Here is a 20,768-nt window from a genome sequence, read left to right as displayed (position 1 = left end):
AAGTTCCCTTAACACTCTCACCAGCCAGCTTCCAGCTCACTTCTAAGCTTGTTTGTGATTTTTAAAGAACTCTTTTTTTTTTCCAGAGCATCCTTTTCAAATAACAAGCATGTTGTTTTTGGAAAATGGAATCCAAAGAACACTTTAATGGATTTCTCTTTAGACTCATTAAGTTCTGCTCAGTGTCCTGACTCTCAAAACATATTTTAGTCTAAATGACTTTGATGGCTGATTGATTTGGGTAATAAACAAGAAGACATGAAATCCACCTCCTACCTAGCTCAATCAAAACAGACCTTGAGCCCAGTCCTTGTCTTGGAAGACAAAATATAGACTCTCAAGGGCTCTGTAAAACATACAAACAGTGGGAAAGAAGTTCAATCACTATTGCTATCACCTAGTTTCAGCAAAAAAAAAAAACTGTCATAAAAATACAATTCTTTACTCCAAATTAAGAGAAAGGATAAGGTTATATTTAGTCAGTGGTCTATTCAGGAAAATGAAAAACTGGAAAAAAAGAGCAAAAATAAAATTAGCCCAACCCACAGCTTTACAGGAATTTTTAGCAGAAAACACCAAATACTGGTTAGTTATGTTATTTTTCTGGGACTTACAAATATGGAATTTTTGAGCATTTACATTCTGCAAACTCTTGTTAGGGGCAACATCTCACTAGAACCAGAGCACAGGGCACCATTTTGAAACTTTTCACAAGTATACTGAATGAAAGATAGATTCTTTATGTTGAACCAGACAGAACGTCTAATGAATTATTGATATGACAGAAAAATACACAGTACTAAAAACAGCCCAGAATTATTGATATATGAGGTAAAAAGGTACTTAGTAGGCTGTTCATAGTATCTCTAAATCTCCAAGGATACTAGCTCAGATGTCAGCAATGAACTGATTTTGGTTAACAATGTATCTTGATGAAAAAAACCTGCCAGTGGGAAACTGAAAAGCAAAAAAATGAAACCCTCTATAGGAGATGAGACTTTTTCATGGCAAGTTTGATTTAAAAAAATCTTGGAATTTGTCCTATCCTGAAGGTATGGATTCTATGAGAGCAGCCTGAGAAATCCAGGAGGTTCTGTTAAATGTAGTGAGGGTTTCTCCTTCTGCCAGACTTTTATTTTGCAATAATGATTTTTTTTTCTCTTTTGCTTGAGAACTTAGAATGTAAACTTATGACATTATCTATCAACTTTTGTTCTTCTTGTCCTAGACATATGGAAATCTGAGGGTGGGAACTCCCTTTGTCAATGCAGATAGGCAACTTAGAGTCTTGGACAATTGTTTGTGGCACTTAAAAATTATGAAAGAGAAAAAGGTTTACGTCATAAGATATGTATATTAGAACAATTAGAGATTATTACTTTTTTTAGAGATTATTTTTTGATAAAGTATCTTTATCATTTATAAAGATACTTTAATGTTCTATAAGATAGCACATGGTTTCAGTGGCCAAAAAAGGTTGAGCCAATGTAGTGTTAGGGGCAGCTAAGTGGCACAGGAAGTCGGGAAGGACTTATCTATGTGAGTTCAAATATAGACTTAGCCACTTTCTAGCTATGTGACTTTGAGCAAGTCATTTAACCCCATTGACCTCAGTTTCCTCATCTTTAAAATAAGCTAGAGAAGAATATGCCAAACCACTCTAGTATCTTTGCCAAGAAAACCCCAAATGGCAAAACAAAGAATCAGACATGATTCAAACATGACTGAAGAAGAAGAAAAGTGTAGTGTGAACTCTAGTAAGATGGAGCCAGAGCCAGATGTGGTCAATTATTAATTTGAAGACCAGCTTAAATTTGAATAGGAGCATATTCTATAGCATATATTTAAATAGCCCATTTGCAATAATATTAAATAACAAACCATATGATCAGTAAATGATCAAAGGGCAAAAAGACTTAAGGGGTAGGTCTAGATCTATGTTAACTCTATGTACATTCACATTAATAGCACAATACATAAATTAGGAACTCAGTACATGCCTTTTGATAAGGATGTCAACTCACCGACACAAATGCTTGAGACTTTGTTTCATTCAACTGAAGTTGCAATTTTTTTTGATTGTCATACACTCCATACAACCTTTTTGACCAAGTTTGAGGTACTCTGCTTTTGTATCTTAATGAGCTATACAAAGCAAATATCCTTTGCAAATCTAGGACCAGACAGCTGCAGTTGTAAAAGATGACACCAAGTTCTTTCATCTGTGAAATTAATATGGAAGTCATTAATGGTGTAACTATCTTTCACATTCTATTTGAATAAGAAATAAGTTTGAACTTATTTTTACCTATTGTCATTCAGGAATATAATAATAGACAAGATTAATATATAAATGATATGAAAATATACAAATATATGATGATACACATACATAAACACAAATGATAAATTACAAAAAAAATCTTCTTGAATAGCCGAGTGCCTCTATAGACAAGAATATGCTAAATTAAAGTTCTCATTTAGCCTTATCATTTGGGATTTGAAGAAGATAATTTGTTCTTTTTCCTGATGTATCAGTTTTTAAAGACTAGGCCAACTGTTGAAGATGCAGGTAAGCCCTTTGTTATGCATATGAATGCCAACTTGAAAGTATAGCAACAGTCTTGTGCCTAAAAGTTTGCAGTCTTTAAAACCTCTTGTGTTTGCCAATAGAGGGCTTAGTACAAGATTCTGTGTTGTACACAACTGGAATTCTTGGCATTTATATGGGCGATCACAAAGAAGTCCAATAATTACTTGAATGGAGTTATATTTAAGGTGAGTATGGACAACTGACCATTGACTTCTGTTTTGACCAGTATCAACTTGGATGCTGTCTGAAAGAGAAAAATGGTAATACTGACCAATTATGAGTTTGGTATGCTCTAATGTACAGTGAAGATGAATGAAGATGCAGATGTTCTGTCCCAAAAGACCTGTGATCAGTCAGTTAAATATTTATTAGTACCTATTATGTTCCTGGAACTATGATAAGCACTGGAGAGAAAATAAAACTATGCTAGGCACTAGGACAAAAGCAAAAGACCTTAGGACACTCTTCCCCCCCTCCCAGTTACATGTAGAGATAGTTTTCAACATTTGTTCTTATAAGATTTCTAGTTTCAAATTTTTCTCCCTCCCTCCCCTCCCTCCCCCCTCCCCAAGACAGCAAGCAATATGATATAGGTTATATATGTACAATCACATCAAACATATTTCTGCATTAGTCATATTATAAGAGAAGAATCAGAGAAAAAAGGAAAAACCTCAAAAAACAAAAACAAAAATAGAAATAGTATGGCTCAATATGCATCTATATTCCATAGTTCTTTTTTTCTGGATTTGGAGAGCATTTTCCATCACGAGTCCTTTGGAACTATCTTGGACCGTTGCACTGCTGAGAAGAGTCAAGTCTATCACAGTTGATCAACGCACAATGTTGTTGATACTGTGTACAATATTCTCCTGGTTCTGCTCATCTCACTCAGCATCAATTCATGTAGGTCCTTCCAGGTTTTTCTGAAATCTGCCTGCTCATGATTTCTTACAGCACAAAAGTATTCCATTATATTCATATACCACAACTTGTTCAGACATTCCTCAATCGATGGGCATTCCCTCAATTTCTAATTCCTTGCCACCACAAAAAGAGCAGCTATAAATATTTTTGTACATGTGGGTCCTTTTCCCTTTTTTATGATCTCTTTGGGAAAAAGACCTAATAGTGGTATTGCTGGATCAAAGGATATGCACAGCTTTATATCCCTTTGGGCATAGTTACAAACTGCTCTCCAGAATGGTTGGATCAGTTCACTGCTCCACCAACAATGCATTAGTGTTCCATTTTTTCCACAGCTTCTCCAACATTTATTATTTTCCTTTTTTGTCATATTAGCCAATCTGATAGTTGTCAGATGGTACCTCAGAGTTGTTTTAATTTTCATTTCTCTAATCAGTAGTGATTTAGAGGATTTTTTCATATGACAATAGTTTTTATTTCTTTATCAGAAAACTGCCTGTTCATATCCTTTGACCATTTCTCAATTGGGGAATGATTTGGATTTTTATAGATTTGTTTCGGTTCCCTATATATTTTAGAAATGAGGCCTTTATCAGAAATACTGGCTATAAAATTGTTTCCCAGCTTTCTGCTTCCCTTCTAAATTTGGATGCATTGCTTCTGTTTGTATAAAGCCTTTTTAATTTAATGTAATAAAACCATCCATTTTGCATTTCATAATATTCTCTATCCTTGTTTGGTCATAAACTATTCTCCTTTCCATAAATCTGAGAGGTAAACTATTCCTTCCTCTCCTAATTTACCTATGGTATCATCTTTTATGTCTAAATCTTGTACCCATTTTGACCTTATTTTAGTATAAGGTGTAAGGTGTTGGTCTATGCCTAGTTTCTGCCATACTATCTTCCAGTTTCCCAGCAGTTTTTGTTAAATACTGAGTTCCTATCCCAAAAGCTGGAGTCTTTGGGTTTATCAAACAGTATACTACTAAAGTCATTTACTACTGTGTCTCCTGTGCCTAACCTATTCCATTGATCCACCACTCTATTTCTTAGCCAGTTCCAAATAGTTTTGATGACTGCCGCTTTATAGTAAAGCTTCAGATTTGATACAGCTAGCCCACCTTCCTGTGCATTTTTTCATTATTTCCCTGGATATTCTTGACCTTTTGTTTTTCCACATGAATTTTGTAATTATTATTTTTAACTCTATAAAATAATTTAGTCTGATTGGTATGGCACTGAATAAGTAAATTAATTTAGGTAGAATTGTCATTTTATTATATTAGCTCGGCCTATCCATGAGCAATTGATATTTTTCCAGTTATTTAGATCTTATTTGATTTGTGTGAAAAGTGTTTGGTAATTGAGTTCATAGAATTCCTGGGTTTGTCTTGGCAAGTAGACTCCCAAGTATTTTATATTGTCTACCATTGCTTTAAATGGAATTTCTCTTTCCATCTCTTGCTGTTGGACTTTGTTGGTCATGTAGAGAAATGCTGATGATTTATGTGGATTTATTTTATATCCTGCAACTTTGCTAAAGTTGTTAATAGTTTCAAGTAATTTTTGAGTTGATTCTCTAGGATTCTCTAAGTATACCATCATATCTGCAAAGAGTGATAGTTTTGTTTCCTCCTGGGCTATTCTAATTCCTTTAATTCCTTTTTCTTCCTATTGCTAAAGCTAACATTTCTAGTACAATATTAAATAATAGAGATGATCATGGACATCCCTGTTTCACCCCTGATCTTTTTGGGAATGCCTCTAACTTGTCTCCATTACATATAATGCTTGCTGAGTGTTTTAGGTAGACACTTCTTATTATTTTAAGGAAAGCTCCACCTATTCCTAAGCTCTCTAGTGTTTTTTATTAGGAATGGGTGCTGTATTTTATCAAAAACTTTTTCTGCATCTATTGAGATAATATGATTTTGGTTAGTTGTCTTATTGATATGGTTGATTATGTTGATAGTTTTCCTAATGTTGAACCAGCCCTGTATTTGTGGTATAAATCCCACCATGTCATAGTGTATTATCCTAGTGATCACTTGCTGTAATCTCCTTGCTAATATCTTATTTAAGATTTTTGTATCAATACTCATTAGGGAAATTGGTCTATAACTTTCTTTCTCTGTTTTGGCTCCCCCTGGTTTTGGCATAAACACCATATTTGTGTCATAAAAGGAATTTGGTAGAACTCCCTCTTCACCTACTTTTCCAAATAATTTGTATAGTATTGGAATTTATTGTTCTTTAAATGTTTGGTAGAATTCACTTGTAAACCCATCTGGCCCTGGAGATTTTTTTCTTAGGGAGTTCATTAATGGCTTGTTCAATTTATTTTTCTAATATGGGCCTATTTAAGGATTTTATTTCCTCTTCACTTAACCTGGGAAATTTGTATTTTTGTAAATATTTATCCATTTCATTTAGATTGTCCAATGTATTGGCATAGTTGGGCAAAATAGTTCCTAATTATTGCTTTAATTTCTACTTCATTGGTGGTGAAATCACCCCTTTAATTTTTGATACTGGTAATTTGGTTTTCTTCTTTCTTTTTTTTAAAATCAAATTAACCAAAGGTTTATCTCTTTTATTGTTTTTTTTTTCATAAATCCAGCTCCTAATTTTATTGATTAATTCTATAGTTTTCTTGCTTTCAATTTTATTAATTTCTCCTTTGATTTTCAGGATTTCTAATTTAGTATTTAATTGGGGATTTTAAATTTGTTCTTCTAGCTTTTTTAGTTGCATGGCCAATTCATTGTTCTCTTCTTTCTCTTCTTTATTAATGTAAGCATTTAGAGATATAAATTTTCACCTAAGCACTGTTTTGGCTGCATTCCATATGTTTTGGTATGTTGTCTCATTATTGTCATTCTTTAGGATGAAGTTATTGATTGTTTCTATGATTTATTGTTTGACCCACTCATTCTTTAGAATGAGATTATTTAGTTTCTAATGAATTTTCAGCCTATCTTTCCGTGGCTCTTTATTACATGTAATTTTTATTGCATCATGATTTGAGAAGGATGCATTTACTATTTCTGCCTTTCCACATTTGACCATGAGGTTTTTTTGTCCTAATACATGGTCAAATTTTTAATATGTCCCATGTACCACTAAGAAAAAGGTATATTTCTTTCTATCCCCATTCAATTTTCTCCAGACATTTATCATATCTAATGTTTCTAACATTCTATTCACCTCTTTAACTTTCTTATTTATTTTGTTGCTAGATTTATCTAATTCTGAGAGGGGAATGTTCAGATCCCTCCCTAGTATGGTTTTGCTATCTATTTCTTCTTGTGACTAATTTAACTTCTCTAAGAATTTGGATGCTATACTACTTGGTAGATACATGTTTAGTATTGATATTACTTCATTATCCATCATACTTTTTAACAAGATGTAGTTTCCTACCTTATCTCTTTTAATTAGATCTATTTTTGCCTTTGCTTTGTCTGAGATAAGGATTGCTACCCCTGCTTTTTTGATGTCAGCTGAAGCATAATATATTCTTCTCCAACCTTTTACCTTTACTCTGTGTGTATTTCTCACCTTAGTACATTCTTGAGGAAAACAACATGTAACTGAGAAGCTATGGTAACACTCCTTGAAGGAATGAAATTATCTGTCATACCCACATAGCTGGTTAAAAGACAAATGAAATTGGAGCATAAAGTTCTGGACTTCTACCAGTGTGCAGTTAGCATATGTAAACTTTGTGTCCTTGAACTAATCCTCTTTGTCTCAGTTGTCCTTGGTCAAAAGATGGGTAGACAAAATGGCTGCTGAAATAGGAGCAGGAAGTCATACCAAGAAGTGAGGAAATGAACATAGGCGATTCAGGCTTCATTTCTAAGATAAAAATTACTATATAGTTCCAACTTCTCAGAAATCTTCCTTCTATACTTCCTTAGAAAGTCATTAAATATTTATTAAGTGTCTACTGTATGCCAGGCATTGTGCTAAGCACTGGGGATAAAGAAAGGGAAAAAGATAGTTTCTACTGTCAAAGATTTCACAATCTAATGGAGGAGATAACATTCAAACAATTATATAAAAACAAATTATAAATTGGAGAAAATTGACAGGGAGGAAGACAGTAGAATTAAGGGGATACCTGGAAAAACTTCTTGTAGAAAGTGAGATTTTAGCTGGGACTTGAAAGAAGCCTTGGAAAACAGGAGGCAAGAGGATTTCAGGCATGGGAGACAGCAAATGACAATGCCTGAGTCTAGAGATCTCGTGTCTTATATGTGGAATAGCAAGGAAGCTAGTGTCACTGGATCAAAGAATACATGGTGGTGGTGATGGGGTGATTAATGTATAAGACATCTGTAAAGACAGAAAGGGACCAGGTTGTGAAAATCTTTAAATGCCAAGAAGGATTTTATATTTGATCCTGGAGGTTAAAGAGAATCACTGGGGTTTTTTAAAATGGAGCATGGAGCGACATGCGTTTTAGGAAGATTAATTTGATGTCTGAGTAAAGGATGAACTGGAGTGGGGGAGACTTGAGTCAGGGAGACCAACCAGTAGCCTATAGTAATAGTCCAGCTGTAAGGTCATGACTACCTCTACCAGGATGGTGGCAGTGTAAAAGGAACAAAAGGGGATACATATTGGAGATTTTTTTTGAAGGTAAAATTGAAAAGACTTGGCATAAGATTGGTTGTGGTAGGTGAGGCAATGAAGCATTGAGAATGACACCTAGGGGCAGCTAGGTGGCACAGTGGATAGACCACCAGCCCTAGAGTCAGGAGGACCTGAGTTCAAATCCGACCTCAGACACTTGACACTAGCTGTGTGACCTTGGGCAAGTCACTTGACCCCAATTGCTTCACAAAAAAAAAAAAAGCATGGGAGAATGACACCTAGATTGTGAGCCTGGGTGGGGGTGGGGGTGGGGGTGGTACTCTCGTAGGGAAGAGATTGGGGAAAAGAAAATGGGTTCAGTTTTAGATATGTTGGATTGAAGATGTCTAACAGGTAGTTGGAGGTGCAAGCATGAAGGTTAAGAGAGAGAGTAGGGTGGGATAAGTAGACATAAAAATGTTAGCATAATGATAATTAAATCCATGTGAGCTAATGAAATTGCCAAGTGAAATAGTATAGAAGGAGAAGAGAAGAGGTCCCAGGACAGAGTCCTGGAGGGGGTGTCCCTACCTTTAGCAGTCATGACTTGGATGAAGATCTAGCAAAGATACTGAGAAGTAAGGATCAGACAGGTTGGAGGAGAACCAGGATAGAGCAGTGTCATGGAAACCTAGAGAGAAAGTATCAAGGAGAAGAGGGTAGGTGATCAACTATATCAAAGGCTTCAGCAAGGTGAAGTAGGATGGAGAGTGGGAAAAGGCCATCAGATATTGCAGATCACTGGTAACTGCATAGAGCAATTCTGGTTGAATGATGAGGTCAGAATCAAGATTATAGAGAGATAAGAAGAGAGTGAGATGAAAGGAAGTGGAGGTAGCAATTATAGATGGCCTTCTCAAGGACTTTAACAACAAAAGAAAGAAGAGATAGGGGACGAGGATGGGAGAAACATGTTTGTAAATGCTTGTAGGCTGAAGGGAAACACACTTTCTAACTTTCTGACCCTCATAACCTCATGACCTCTGATTTGGATTCCTTTGTATCTTCTTAGATTGTTTTGTTTTTTGTTCTTTGCTTCCATCTTGCCAGGAAATCCTCCTCCCCCTGTCCCCGCCATTCACTGGAAAGCATGAAAACATTCTTTCAGGCTTTTAATCCTCTATTCTACCAGGAAAACCCTTAGTACATATATAGCTTATGATTGCCTGTGGTAGAAATACACATTATTGCCATAGATCCTTCACCCTTTCTACTGGCTAAAGTAGAAAGTTTTTCTTATTTGTGGTTTCTCCTGATTATGCCTGTTGCTAAGTTGCATGTAAAACTGTTGAAAAAGTAGGTAAACTTGTAGTCATTTGAAATCTGTTTTCATAGTTAGTCTGCTCATGAAAAGTCTCATAGCATAGTGGATAGAGCATTTGTACAGGAATCAAGAGACTTGTATTCAATTCTTGTCCCCATGACTTTTTCTAGTTGTGTGACCATGGGTAAGTCAATTCACCTCTCAATATTAGTTATAAAGGAGTTACAAGTCTGAACAAAACAAAGGAAGCCCCCAAAAACAAAATCTAAGAAAATAAAGAATTCAAATCAGGGGCCCAGGGCCATGAGGGTCAAGAAGTTGTAAAGTGAAAGATTCCCTACTACTTATGAACATGTTTATGTCTCCCCCATCCTCAAAAAACCCTCACTTGATCTATCAATCAACCCCCATCCCATATCTCTTGAAAACAGACTAAAAATGAAAATAGAGACTACTTATTGCACAGGATGGTTATGAGGAAAGTGCTTTGCAAATCTTAAAATGCTGTATAGGGGCAGCTAGGTGGCACAGTGGATAAGGTACTGGCCCTGGATTCAGGAGGACACCTGAATTCAAATCTGACCTCAGACACTTGACACTTACTAGCTGTGTGACCCTGGGCAAGTCACTTAATCCCAATTGCCTTACCAAAAAATGCTATATAAATACAGATTATTATTATGTGGCTTTTCTGGACAACTGAATTGCATTTCTCTTCCTCCTTTACAATCTGAGTTCATAAGACTACCCCAGAACATGGAACCACTTTCAATGATGACAAATTCCCATCTAGAGTGACTACAGAGCCCACCCTGCTTTCATTAGAGTACCCACTGACATGAGTTCATTTATATTAAACTCTAATATAGTCTTAGTTTGTTAGATTGCATCCTTAATAAAATACAGTCAGAAAGTCTCCTTGAATTTCCCTTTCAAAAATTGGTTCTCTTTGTATAGTTTGAAGTCAAAACCAGGGTTGTGTCAAATTAGGTAATATTTGTAAAGCACTTACCACAATATTTGACACTTAGTAATGAGAGGATTATGTTCAGATTTCATAGTTCCCACTGACCCCCCCCCCACTTCACCCCCTGGCCCCTAACTCTAAAGATGTTCAACTCAAATAACAGGAAAAGTCACTCAGTTATTTCAGCATTGTTTTGTAGTCGTGTTAATTTTAGAAGGATGACGGGCTTAAAATTTATCTTCAGCTGTGTTGAGAAATCAAAGAAATCAAATGAAGAATAAAAGAATACCCCATTGTTGGGACCCTAGGGTCAAGGGGATTCTGCTCTGAGAAAGAAGAATGTGTCACGAACCATCTGGTCTCAGCTTCATTATCACATCCTGTGCTTGTTTGCAAAAAAGTATAAAAATGGCTTGACTTATTGCTTTGGTGTGTCACATGTCTTGATAGCATGGGTACCTTCTTTCGAAAGAATAAACTAGTTCTATATGCTTTGGCCTTCTTTCTTCCTGAGTCCTGAGTATTGAATTGGTGGGCGAATTCCCCGACCCACTCAGTAAGCACTATATATGTCAGTAATAATAATTATAAGTATTTTACATAAATTTTTGATGATATGTTATATACTCTGGCTATGAAACAAGGAGGCAAATTTTCAAGCATGGCATGATCAACTGCTTGAACTCAGTATGAGATGAAGAGAGACAAGGAGGACTTTCACAGCTTGGGGTGGAGGGCAGCCTTCAGCTGCCACAGTTTAGGGTTGGTTCCTCGTTTCTTGTTTCTTGTTTCTAGTGCAGAGTAGAGTTGAGTTTTAAATGTCACACTACAAAAGTTCCTTCCTACACTCTTTATTGGTAAGAGATTTTTGCCACATCCTAATATTTCATCCAAAATGTTAATTTATTTTCCTTGGAAAGTGCCTGGAGAATTTCACTTTTAAAATTTCATCTCATTACCTTAATTTCATCTTATCCAAATGTCAGTTATTATCTCAACACCTTAAAAAACCCCAAATTCAACATAATCCCCATCCTCTTTAGATACTAATGTTTTTTTAGTTATATTAAGGGTTATGGTCTTGCCTAGTTAACTTACCCCCGTATTTATATCACCCCCTGCCATCCTGAACTAAGTGATGTTTTGTATATTCACAGAAATTCATACTCAGTAAGGAACCTGCAATAATTAATCCTGGGAAATGAAATGTTTATAACTTGACTTGAATATTCTCATTAGTGAGGGAAAAGTAAAGTCATTTATTTGCATTGTGGGAGAGGGAGGGAAGGAAGGATGGGGACCCTGGAGAGCCATCTTTGTAGTACCACTGGTAGGTGAGAGCAGGACCAGAACACAGTTATCCTAGCTTCTGGCGGGTGTTCTACTCTCTTATTATGACAAGACACCCTTTGGGGAGGACAAATAGATATTCAGTTTGACTGGTGGGTGTGAGGAAAAAGTAGGGTGGTACAAAATTGTGTAGGGTCTTGAATAGGAGGCAAAGTTTTCAAAACTTTACTAGGTAAGCAATAGGGAGTGATTGAAGATTTTTGACACAGTCATATCTGTGAATAAGAAAAAATCTTTGGGGGTAGTGGTATAAGATTTGGGGAGAGGGAGAGAATGGAGGCAGGAAAATCTATGAAAAGGCTATTTTTAAAATGCAGGTAGGCATTAATGAAGTGGGAATAAAGAAGAGGGGAAAGATGAAATAATAGAGAAATTCTTTGTCTATGTTGCTGAAAGAGCAGAGCAGGGAAACAAGTGGCAGAAAATGATTATTTAGGATTTTACTAAGGATTGAATTTCATATTTATAGATAAAACCTCTTTAAATGGTGATAATGTGAAAAATCAGAAAACCTTTGGATTTAGAGATTTAATTCTTCCAAATACTGAAAAGAGAGGAAAGAACTTGGTTTCTGACTTACTGGTGGGTGTATTTTTAAAGCTGCCTTTCAAATAAAAACAAAGGTTACTTACATAAGCACCCTGTTATCAGGCTCTACTGACTAGTCTTTGACCAAGTATGAATCTAAGTGATTCCTTCAATTTCTCTATGACTGTGTCTCTGTATATTGCAGGTCTGAGCATTCTGAGAAACTTTACTGATTTTGTAGGATCATTGGAATTAAAGCTGAGGGTCAAGTAGTTTAGTCTCTTGTAATGCAGATATGACTTGCTCATTGTCACAAAGACAGTAAGCAGCAGAACTGGGATTTGAAATAAATATCTAGGTGGCACAGTGACTAGAGTGCTGGCCCTGGAGTCAGGAGGACATAGGTTCAAATCCAGCCTCAGACACTTACCAGCTGTGTGACCCTGTGCAAGTCACTTAACTCCCTCTGTCTCAGTTCCCTCATCTCTGAAGTGAGCCAGAGAAAGAAATGGCAAACCACTCCAGTATCTTTGCCAAGAAACCCTCAAATGGAGATTGGAAAATGACTGACTTGATGAGTCTGAATTCAATGCTCCTTTCACTATACAACACTGGACAGCTCTATTAAAAACTGAGTTCTTTGGAAAATAAGAGTGAAGTAGAAATAAAAAGGAAGGAAAGGAAAAAGAGGAGCAGTTAGATGAAGATCAAGTATTTACTAGCTGGTCACTTCCAATACATTGAATAGAAAGACCACTTCTTTAACCCTTTCTCTGTCTTAGCAAATATAAAGAATTTCTACCTAGACAAGGTTCTGTCAGGGTACATTGGCCACCTCTGTATTGTCAAGGAAGTAGCTGACCTCATGACAACATCATGATTATGTGGGAAATTTCATGTTTTATGTATCTAAGGCACAGAAAGTAGCTTGTCACAATTTAGTAAACCAGACTTTCTTTAAAACTGCAGACATTATGTAAAGCAACCAAAGTAATCCCACTCCCTTGAGCCACACTGCTCTGCTACAAAAGGGTCTTCCTATACTCATGTCATCTCCTTTCTGTCAATCCAACCTATTTTGCAACTAGAGATAAGGAATCTAGTTTAGGAATACCATCCCAGACAGATGAACTAACTTTGTATTTGTGTAAGGGAGTTAGATTTTTCATAATTCTAATCACAGAAAAAGGACTGGATAAACATCAGCAAACTAACAATAAAAAAATCTGGCCATGTCAGATATCCTCTTTCGAGGGTCCCTTGAGTGAATCAGAAAGGAAAGCAATGTCCTCAGATGAAGAGGGAAAGTCCATGCCTCCAGATGAACTTTGTCAATTCTCTGAGTTTTGAAGACAGACTTAAAAAAGGAATATAGTTCTTGACAGGACAAGTAAAAGAAACATGATTTTGGAGGAACGGAAACTACAAGAAGCCAAGTACAGCTAGGAGGAAAGGAGAAGCACAAGCAAAGGAAACAACTAGAAAGAAAGACAGAACTCTGAGAGCAAGGCTGCTTGGGCCAATAAAGCATGACGTTTCTGGATCCTTAAGGCTTTTTCCTCTCGGCATAGGAAAAGTTGGTATAGTTTTTATTTCAAGTATTTTCTTTGTCTTTTTAAACAGTGTTTACCACTGTACTTATTGGCAAGGTATAGATGAGAAGAGGCAACTGAAAGGGAAACACATCCATAGAAGAGAAAAAAGGATATATTTAACACCGAAAGTATTTTGCTAGAAACACTGTCTCTGACTGGGGGCTCAGGGCTAACAAAAGGATAAAGAGAATTTGAGCTCTCTGGGTATTACTTCTGTGAGTGGAGGAGTGAATGCTTACTCCAGGAAGTCTATGTTAGCAGTGAGTCAGTAGGGGGAGGGAAAAAGTGAAGTAGTTGAAAAACTCTGATGAACACCTCACCACTGCTACATATGCTACAGAATTTCAGATTAGGCGGGAAGTTGATATTTTAGAGCTATTACCAGCAAATGCTGTTTTCTTACCCCAATGGTTGCACTGCCCTGACTCCCTGAGTGTGATAACACTAGGACCATAATTATTTTTGTTTTAAAACAGGGCAAGCAGTTGATGGAATAAAAAAAGTTATGGGAGGAAAATATTTTTTCTTGTTTTTCTTCTCAAATATTCTATTGGGAGAAAGTTGCTAATGGAACAGGAAAGAATGTATGAATAAAAATGAATGATTTTAAGTCACTAACATGAGAAGAGTCAACTATTGCTACAGATTTCCACAAAGATTTCTCTGTAACAAGCAGAGAAAATCTGGGTTTAGTTGTTGCTATCGATTAAATATATCAAGCAAAAGTTTGATATATCTATACTGTTGGACTAGAATGGGAAGAATAGTTAACTTCATTTCATCCCTGCTATGTTTCAGAATAAGCAATCAGAGTTAGTTTAATCACAGCTTAATTTATCATTAACAAATCAGTCTCCAGTTCATTTTTTCATGATTATATAGTAACATGAACAAGTATTTCTCTAATCTCCTTGGCAAAGGAAAAAGGAGCTGCAAATGCTAGCAACTTAATTCCCAGCTAAGTTTATATGCAGTAATGTTGCAAGAAGTATAATTACTATGATCTCTAACTTGATTTTCTTTCAGCCTACAAGGTGGGATTTTCGTTTCTTAGAATGGAAAAAAGAAGAATTGATTCTTAGTTGCTCCAAAGGACCTCAGATCTATGTCCTTTTCCTTTCAGATGTACTTTATACTTTGCTCCCTTCCCCTTTATTCTTACAGTGTGTGGTTTATGCAGTTTAAAATCTCTTTAGTTCATATTCTGTATTTGCAAATGAGAATTATATATGCTATGTATGTGGTGAGGATTGATGTGATGAAGATTTTTAGCAACACTACATTTTTCACAGGCATCTTAAAATTTCAAGGAATATTCATAGTCAGTAAGTAGCATTCCCTCCTGGTTAGGAAGATTCACACCCTATATTCCTGGATATATTCCATGAAAGGGGGCAGCTAGCAGGTTTAGTGGATAGAGTGCCCAAAATGCAGGGCCTGAAGTCAGGAAGATTCATATTCCTGAGTTCATATGTGGCCTCAGACACTAGATCATGGCAAGTCACTTATTGTTTGTCTCAGTTTCCTCATCTATAAAATGAGCTGGAAAAGGTAATGGAAAACCATTCCAGTATCTTCGATGAGAAAATCCCAAATGAAGTAACGAAGTGTTGGACATGACCAAACAACAACAAATAATAATCTAGAAAAGCAAATGGAAAATGACTCCAATATCTTTGCAAAGAAAACCTCAAATGGGGTCATGAAGAGTCAAACATGACTGAAATGATTGGACAACAATAAATTCCAAGAAAATGCAACTTAATTAATAATGCAAATCCAGGATATTGAGGGATTTGTATGAGAAAAATCTAAACATTTAGAGCCTGAAATGGCTTAATGTTGAACAACCTTCAAGTTCTTTTCAGAACTTTAAAGTATGTTCTTCTTCTGAGCAGGTCAAAAGTCATTCTGGAATCCCCTACTACTATCAGCTCCACATCCACCTGTCCCAAACAACTACTTGTCTTTTCTTCCACATTGACTCCCTTGCCATTTTCCTTTCCCTCTCCTTGATGGTTGATGGTAAATAAGATGAGGCAGATTCATTCCAGTTTGTTTTTTCTTCCATCTCAAGCCCTGTCTGGGTTGTAATCTCAGTTCTCTTCTGACTCACTGTCTGGTGTTGCATCAGCCACTTGGCCTGACTGTGTTTCAGATTTGGGGTTTGTTAAATGGAGCTGCTGCCCTAGTTGTCACACAAGGATGTGGAGAGGGAAATAGATAATAATCCTTCCTCATTGTTTCTCTGATCCAAAAAAAGATAATGGTAAAGATAAAAAAAGAGCAATTTTTTTTTTCTAGAATTTGGAGGGATGATTGAGGCAGGGATTGAAAAGTTTCTTTGGTACTCTTCATAAGGCTGATTTAGTTATCAAATGTAGCAGAGAAATCCTGAAACCACATACAAAGGTCTGGAAAAGCAAGAAAATTTTCAGAAAGAATATTCTTCTCCCTCCTCTTTCCTCATTGATTTACTCATTGTAATGCAGAGCGTGGGATTCTCAGGAGGATTATCCACACAAATAATGTGTTTATATAAAATATTTCCTATTTGTGTCATTACTCGGCAGCAGCTGAAGAAACAGGCAATGGATGATAATTTTTAAAGGAGAAGAATTCTATACACAAATTGTTTCATTTCCTCTCCTATTCAGATTTGGAAATATCACCTAATGTTATAAAATGGACCAAATATAAACATACATAATTTAGTTTGAGCAAGTATTAGATCAGCCTGTGGATCTGTTAAAGAAATAACTAGTTTCCTGTGGGTATCTAGGTGGTTCAATGAATAGAATGTTGGGCCTGAAGTCTGCAAGATTTACCTTCCTGAGGTCAAATCTGACCTGAGACTCTTACTAGCTGCGTGACCCATGGCAAATCACTTTGCCCTGTTTGCCTCAGTTTCCTCATCTGTAAAGTGAGCTGGAGAAAGAAATGGCAAACCTCTCCAGTATCATTGCCAAGAAAATCTCAAATGGAATTACAACACAACTGAAATGACTAAACAACAACAATGTATAATTTGAATCATCTAGTTTATGTGTTGCCTCAAAGACTACAAAGAGATACTAGGGATGCCCAATCCTAAGAAAAAAGCCCATCTTTTTAATATCAACATTCTACTGGTGCTAGTATGCAGCTGTGAATCATGGAACCCTGCAGTCTCTCTCTAAAGAAATATATGTATGTTTATGTACATGTTTATTTATCACATATACATTGAATTTGCCTGTTGTCTCTCTCATTAGAATGTGAGCTTCTTGAAGGCAGAGACTAGATTTTTTCCTTTATTGGCATCTCTGGTACTTAGTAAATACTACATAAATGCTTAATGACTGACTACAAATTCATTTGTACGATAATTTGCACAAATCTATAGAAATTTTACTTTAGGTTACTGTCTTACGTCCTTAATCTTTTTTTATAAAAGTATTTTATTTTCTAGTTACATGTAGAGATAGTTTACAACATTGTTTTTATAAGATTTCTAGTTTCAAATTTTTCTCCCTTCCCCCCTTCCCAAGACAGCAAGTAATCTGATATAGGTTATATATGTACAATAATATTAAACATATTTCTGCATTAGTCATATTATAAGAGAAGAATCAGAGCAAAAAGGAAAAACCTCAAAAAAGAAAAACAGCACCAAAACAAAAGAAATGGTATGGTTCAATCTGCATCCATATTTCACAGTTCTTTTTTTTTCTGGATTTGGAAAGCATTTTCCATTATGAGTCCTTTGGAACTATCTTGGACCATTGTATTGCTGAGAAGAATCAAGTCTATCACAGTTGATCAACACATAATGTTGATGATACTGTGTACAATGTTCTCCTGGTTCCGCTCATCTGACTCATTATCAATTCATGCAAGTCCTTCCAGGTTTCTCTGAAATCCACCTGCTCATCGTTTCTTACAGCACAATAGAATTCCATTACATCCACATACCACAATTTGTTCCTTAGGTCCTTAATCTTAAAAGAAAACAAAATTGCTGCCTTTAAGGGTGCTGTTTATTGCCTTCTTTTCTATTCTTAATATCTTTATTCTCATTATTCTAAGATTCCCACAGAGGTGAGTTGGTGTGTAGATGGCAAGAAGATCTAAGAGGGCTGGAGGGCAGTGGCAGAAGAACAAAGCAAAGACAGCAATTAGAAAAAAACAAAGTAGGTAGCACAGTGGATATGGTTCTGGGCCTGGGGTTGGGAAGACCTGAGTTCAAATCTGCCCTAAGACATTTACCAGTTTTATAATCCTGGGGAAGCTAATTAACCTCTGTTTGCCTCAGTTTCCTCATCAGTAAAATGGGGATGATAATAGCACCTACCTTCTAGGGTGGTTGTGAGGATCAAAAGAGATGATTATTTGTAAAGCTCAGCAGCACAAGCAATGCTTAATGCTTATTCTTTCCCTCCTTAATAATGAAAACAATTTTTTTTGCCATTGTAAACTGATTTTTACTTTAACATCTATTTAATTCTTACAACAACCTGAGAAGTAGGTAGAAGACCAAAGAGATGGAAAAGATCTCTTTGTATTAGCCTGTTCCATAACTACTGATCCTCTTTTTCCCCCCTTCAAGTAAAGGCTTTCAGTTTGTGTGTTTTTTTTTTTTTAACATGACTACCAGACATGAGCTCTTTACTAGATCAATAGTACTTGATAGCCTTTAAGGAATCTAGGACAAGAATATTAGAAGAGAAGTGTCTGGGAGGCAAATACAAGGACTTTATTTATCTCCTCATATCTTTTCATCATTGGGTTGTCTGAAAGTAAGTGTGTTGACTCTTAGTAAGATGCATTTCTTTACTACCCCAGCATCAGATAATGGAATTTCAAAATATCATATAATCAATCCATCGACCAACAAACATTTATTAAGCACTTACTATGTGCAAGGTACTAGCTAATCAAAACTAAAATGTCACATTGTCTTCAAGGTGAGTATAGTCTATAAAGGAAGAGATGTAAACAGATAACATGCATATATAAATACATGTTATATGTTACATATAACACAAATACCAGACAAAATCTTGAGAGGAGACACTCAAAACTGGAGAGATCACATAAGACTATGTGTAGAAAGTGGTGCATGAGCTCTTGTTCAGTGATGTCTGACTCTGTGAACTCATGGATCATAGCAACCAGGCCCTTGTATCCTACACTATTTCCTGAACTCTGTCCAAGCTGATGTTCATTTCTTCCATGACACTCTCTATCCATCTCATCCTCTGTCATCCTCTTTTCCTTTTGCCTTCAATCTTTTCTATTATCAGGGTCTTTACCAATGAGTCCTGTCTTCTTATGTAATCAAACTATTTAAGTTTCAGCATTTGTCCTTTCAATGAAAAGTTTGAATTGATTTTTTAAAAGTATTAACAGATTTGATCTCTTTGCTGTCCAAAGAACTCTCTATAAAATATAATATATTTATATAATATATTATAAAGAATCTTTAGATTCTTGCCACCTCTTCTTAATCTCCTCTGCTTCTGATAAATCCCTACCATTTTTGTTTTCTATCATGCTCATTGTTGCCCAAAGTGTATCCTTGATATCTCTAATTCTGTTTTCCAGCACCACAGTTTGAAAGCATTGATTCTGTGGCACAACTTTCCTTATATTTCAACTCTCATAGCCATACATTACTACTGGAAAAAACATAGCTTTGACTATATAGACCTTTGTTGGCAAAGTTCTAGCTCTGCTTTTTAGTATGCTGTCCAGATTTTTCATAGCTTTATTTGTAAGGCATAAGCATCTTTTAATTTCATGACTGCAGTCGCCATCTGCAGTGATTTTTGAACCCAAGAATATAAAACCTGACATTGCTTCAATTTCTTCTCCTTCTATTTGCCAGGAAATGATGAGACTGGTTGCCATGATCTTAATTTTTTAATGTTAAGCTTCAAGTCAGCTTTTGCACTACCTTCATTCACCCTTATCAAGAAGCTTAATTATTTCTCACTTTCTGCCACCAGAGTGGTATCATCTGCATATATGAGACTGTTTATATTTATTCTGGCAGTCTTAATTCTGGCTTTTGAGTCATCCAGCATGGCATTTCACATGATGTTATAAGTTAAACAAATAAGGTGGCAATATACAGTATTGTACTCTTTCACCAATCTTAAACCAATCAGTATTTCTATGTTTGGTTCTAACTGTTGCTCCTTGGCTCACATACAGATTCCTCAGGAGAAAAGTAGGATGATTTGGTACTACTTTCTCTTTGAGGATTTGCCATATTTTGTTGTGATTCACACACAGTCAAAGGATTTAGTGTTGTCAATGAAAAGGAGGAGATGTTTTTCTGAAACCTTCCTTACTTTCTTCATAATCTAGTGAATGTTGGCAATTTGGTCTATAGCTCCTCTGCCTATTCAAAAACCAGCCTGTAGTTCTGGTAGTTCTTGGTTCATATATTGGTGAAACCTAGCTTTTGCACAATAGCATATATCTTTGTTGGTGTGTGAAATGAGTTCAATTGTACAGTGATTTTAATATTCTTTAGCATTGACCTTCTTTAGGGCATAAACTGATCTTTTTTAATCCAGTGGCCACTATTGGGTTTTCCAAATTTGCTGGCATATTAAATACAACACTTTAATAGAATCATCTTTTAGGATTTTAAACACCTTAACTAGAATTCCATCACCTCCACTGGCCTTGTTGTTAGTAATGCTTTCTATAGCCCTTTTGACTTTATTATGTAGAATGTATGCCTCTATATCAGTAACCACACCATTGTTGTTATCAGTGATGTTAAGATCATTTTTGTATAGTTCCTCTGTAGATTCTTGCCACCTCTTCTTAATCTCCTCTGCTTCTGATAAATCCCTACCATTTTTGTTTTCTATCATGCTCATTGTTGCCCAAAGTGTATCCTTGA

At 35.9% G+C, this 20,768-nt stretch overlaps 1 protein-coding gene across 3 annotated transcripts in view; it reads right to left on the bottom strand.

Moving 5' to 3' along the window:
• Positions 1 to 20,768, bottom strand: part of PLD5 (phospholipase D family member 5) — a 403,422-nt gene that overhangs the window by 25,789 nt on the left and 356,865 nt on the right. For all 3 annotated transcript variants that reach the window (XM_044004077.1, XM_044004078.1, XM_044004080.1), the window contains one exon: positions 2,025 to 2,222. In XM_044004077.1, coding sequence (XP_043860012.1) covers positions 2,025 to 2,222 — 198 coding nt within the window. The remainder of the gene's footprint in view (positions 1 to 2,024; positions 2,223 to 20,768) is intronic.

Source organism: Dromiciops gliroides, chromosome 4 (genome assembly GCF_019393635.1).
Source record: "Dromiciops gliroides isolate mDroGli1 chromosome 4, mDroGli1.pri, whole genome shotgun sequence".
NCBI classification, from domain to species: Eukaryota; Metazoa; Chordata; class Mammalia; order Microbiotheria; family Microbiotheriidae; genus Dromiciops; species Dromiciops gliroides.
This window is presented reverse-complemented; position numbering and strand designations above follow the sequence as displayed.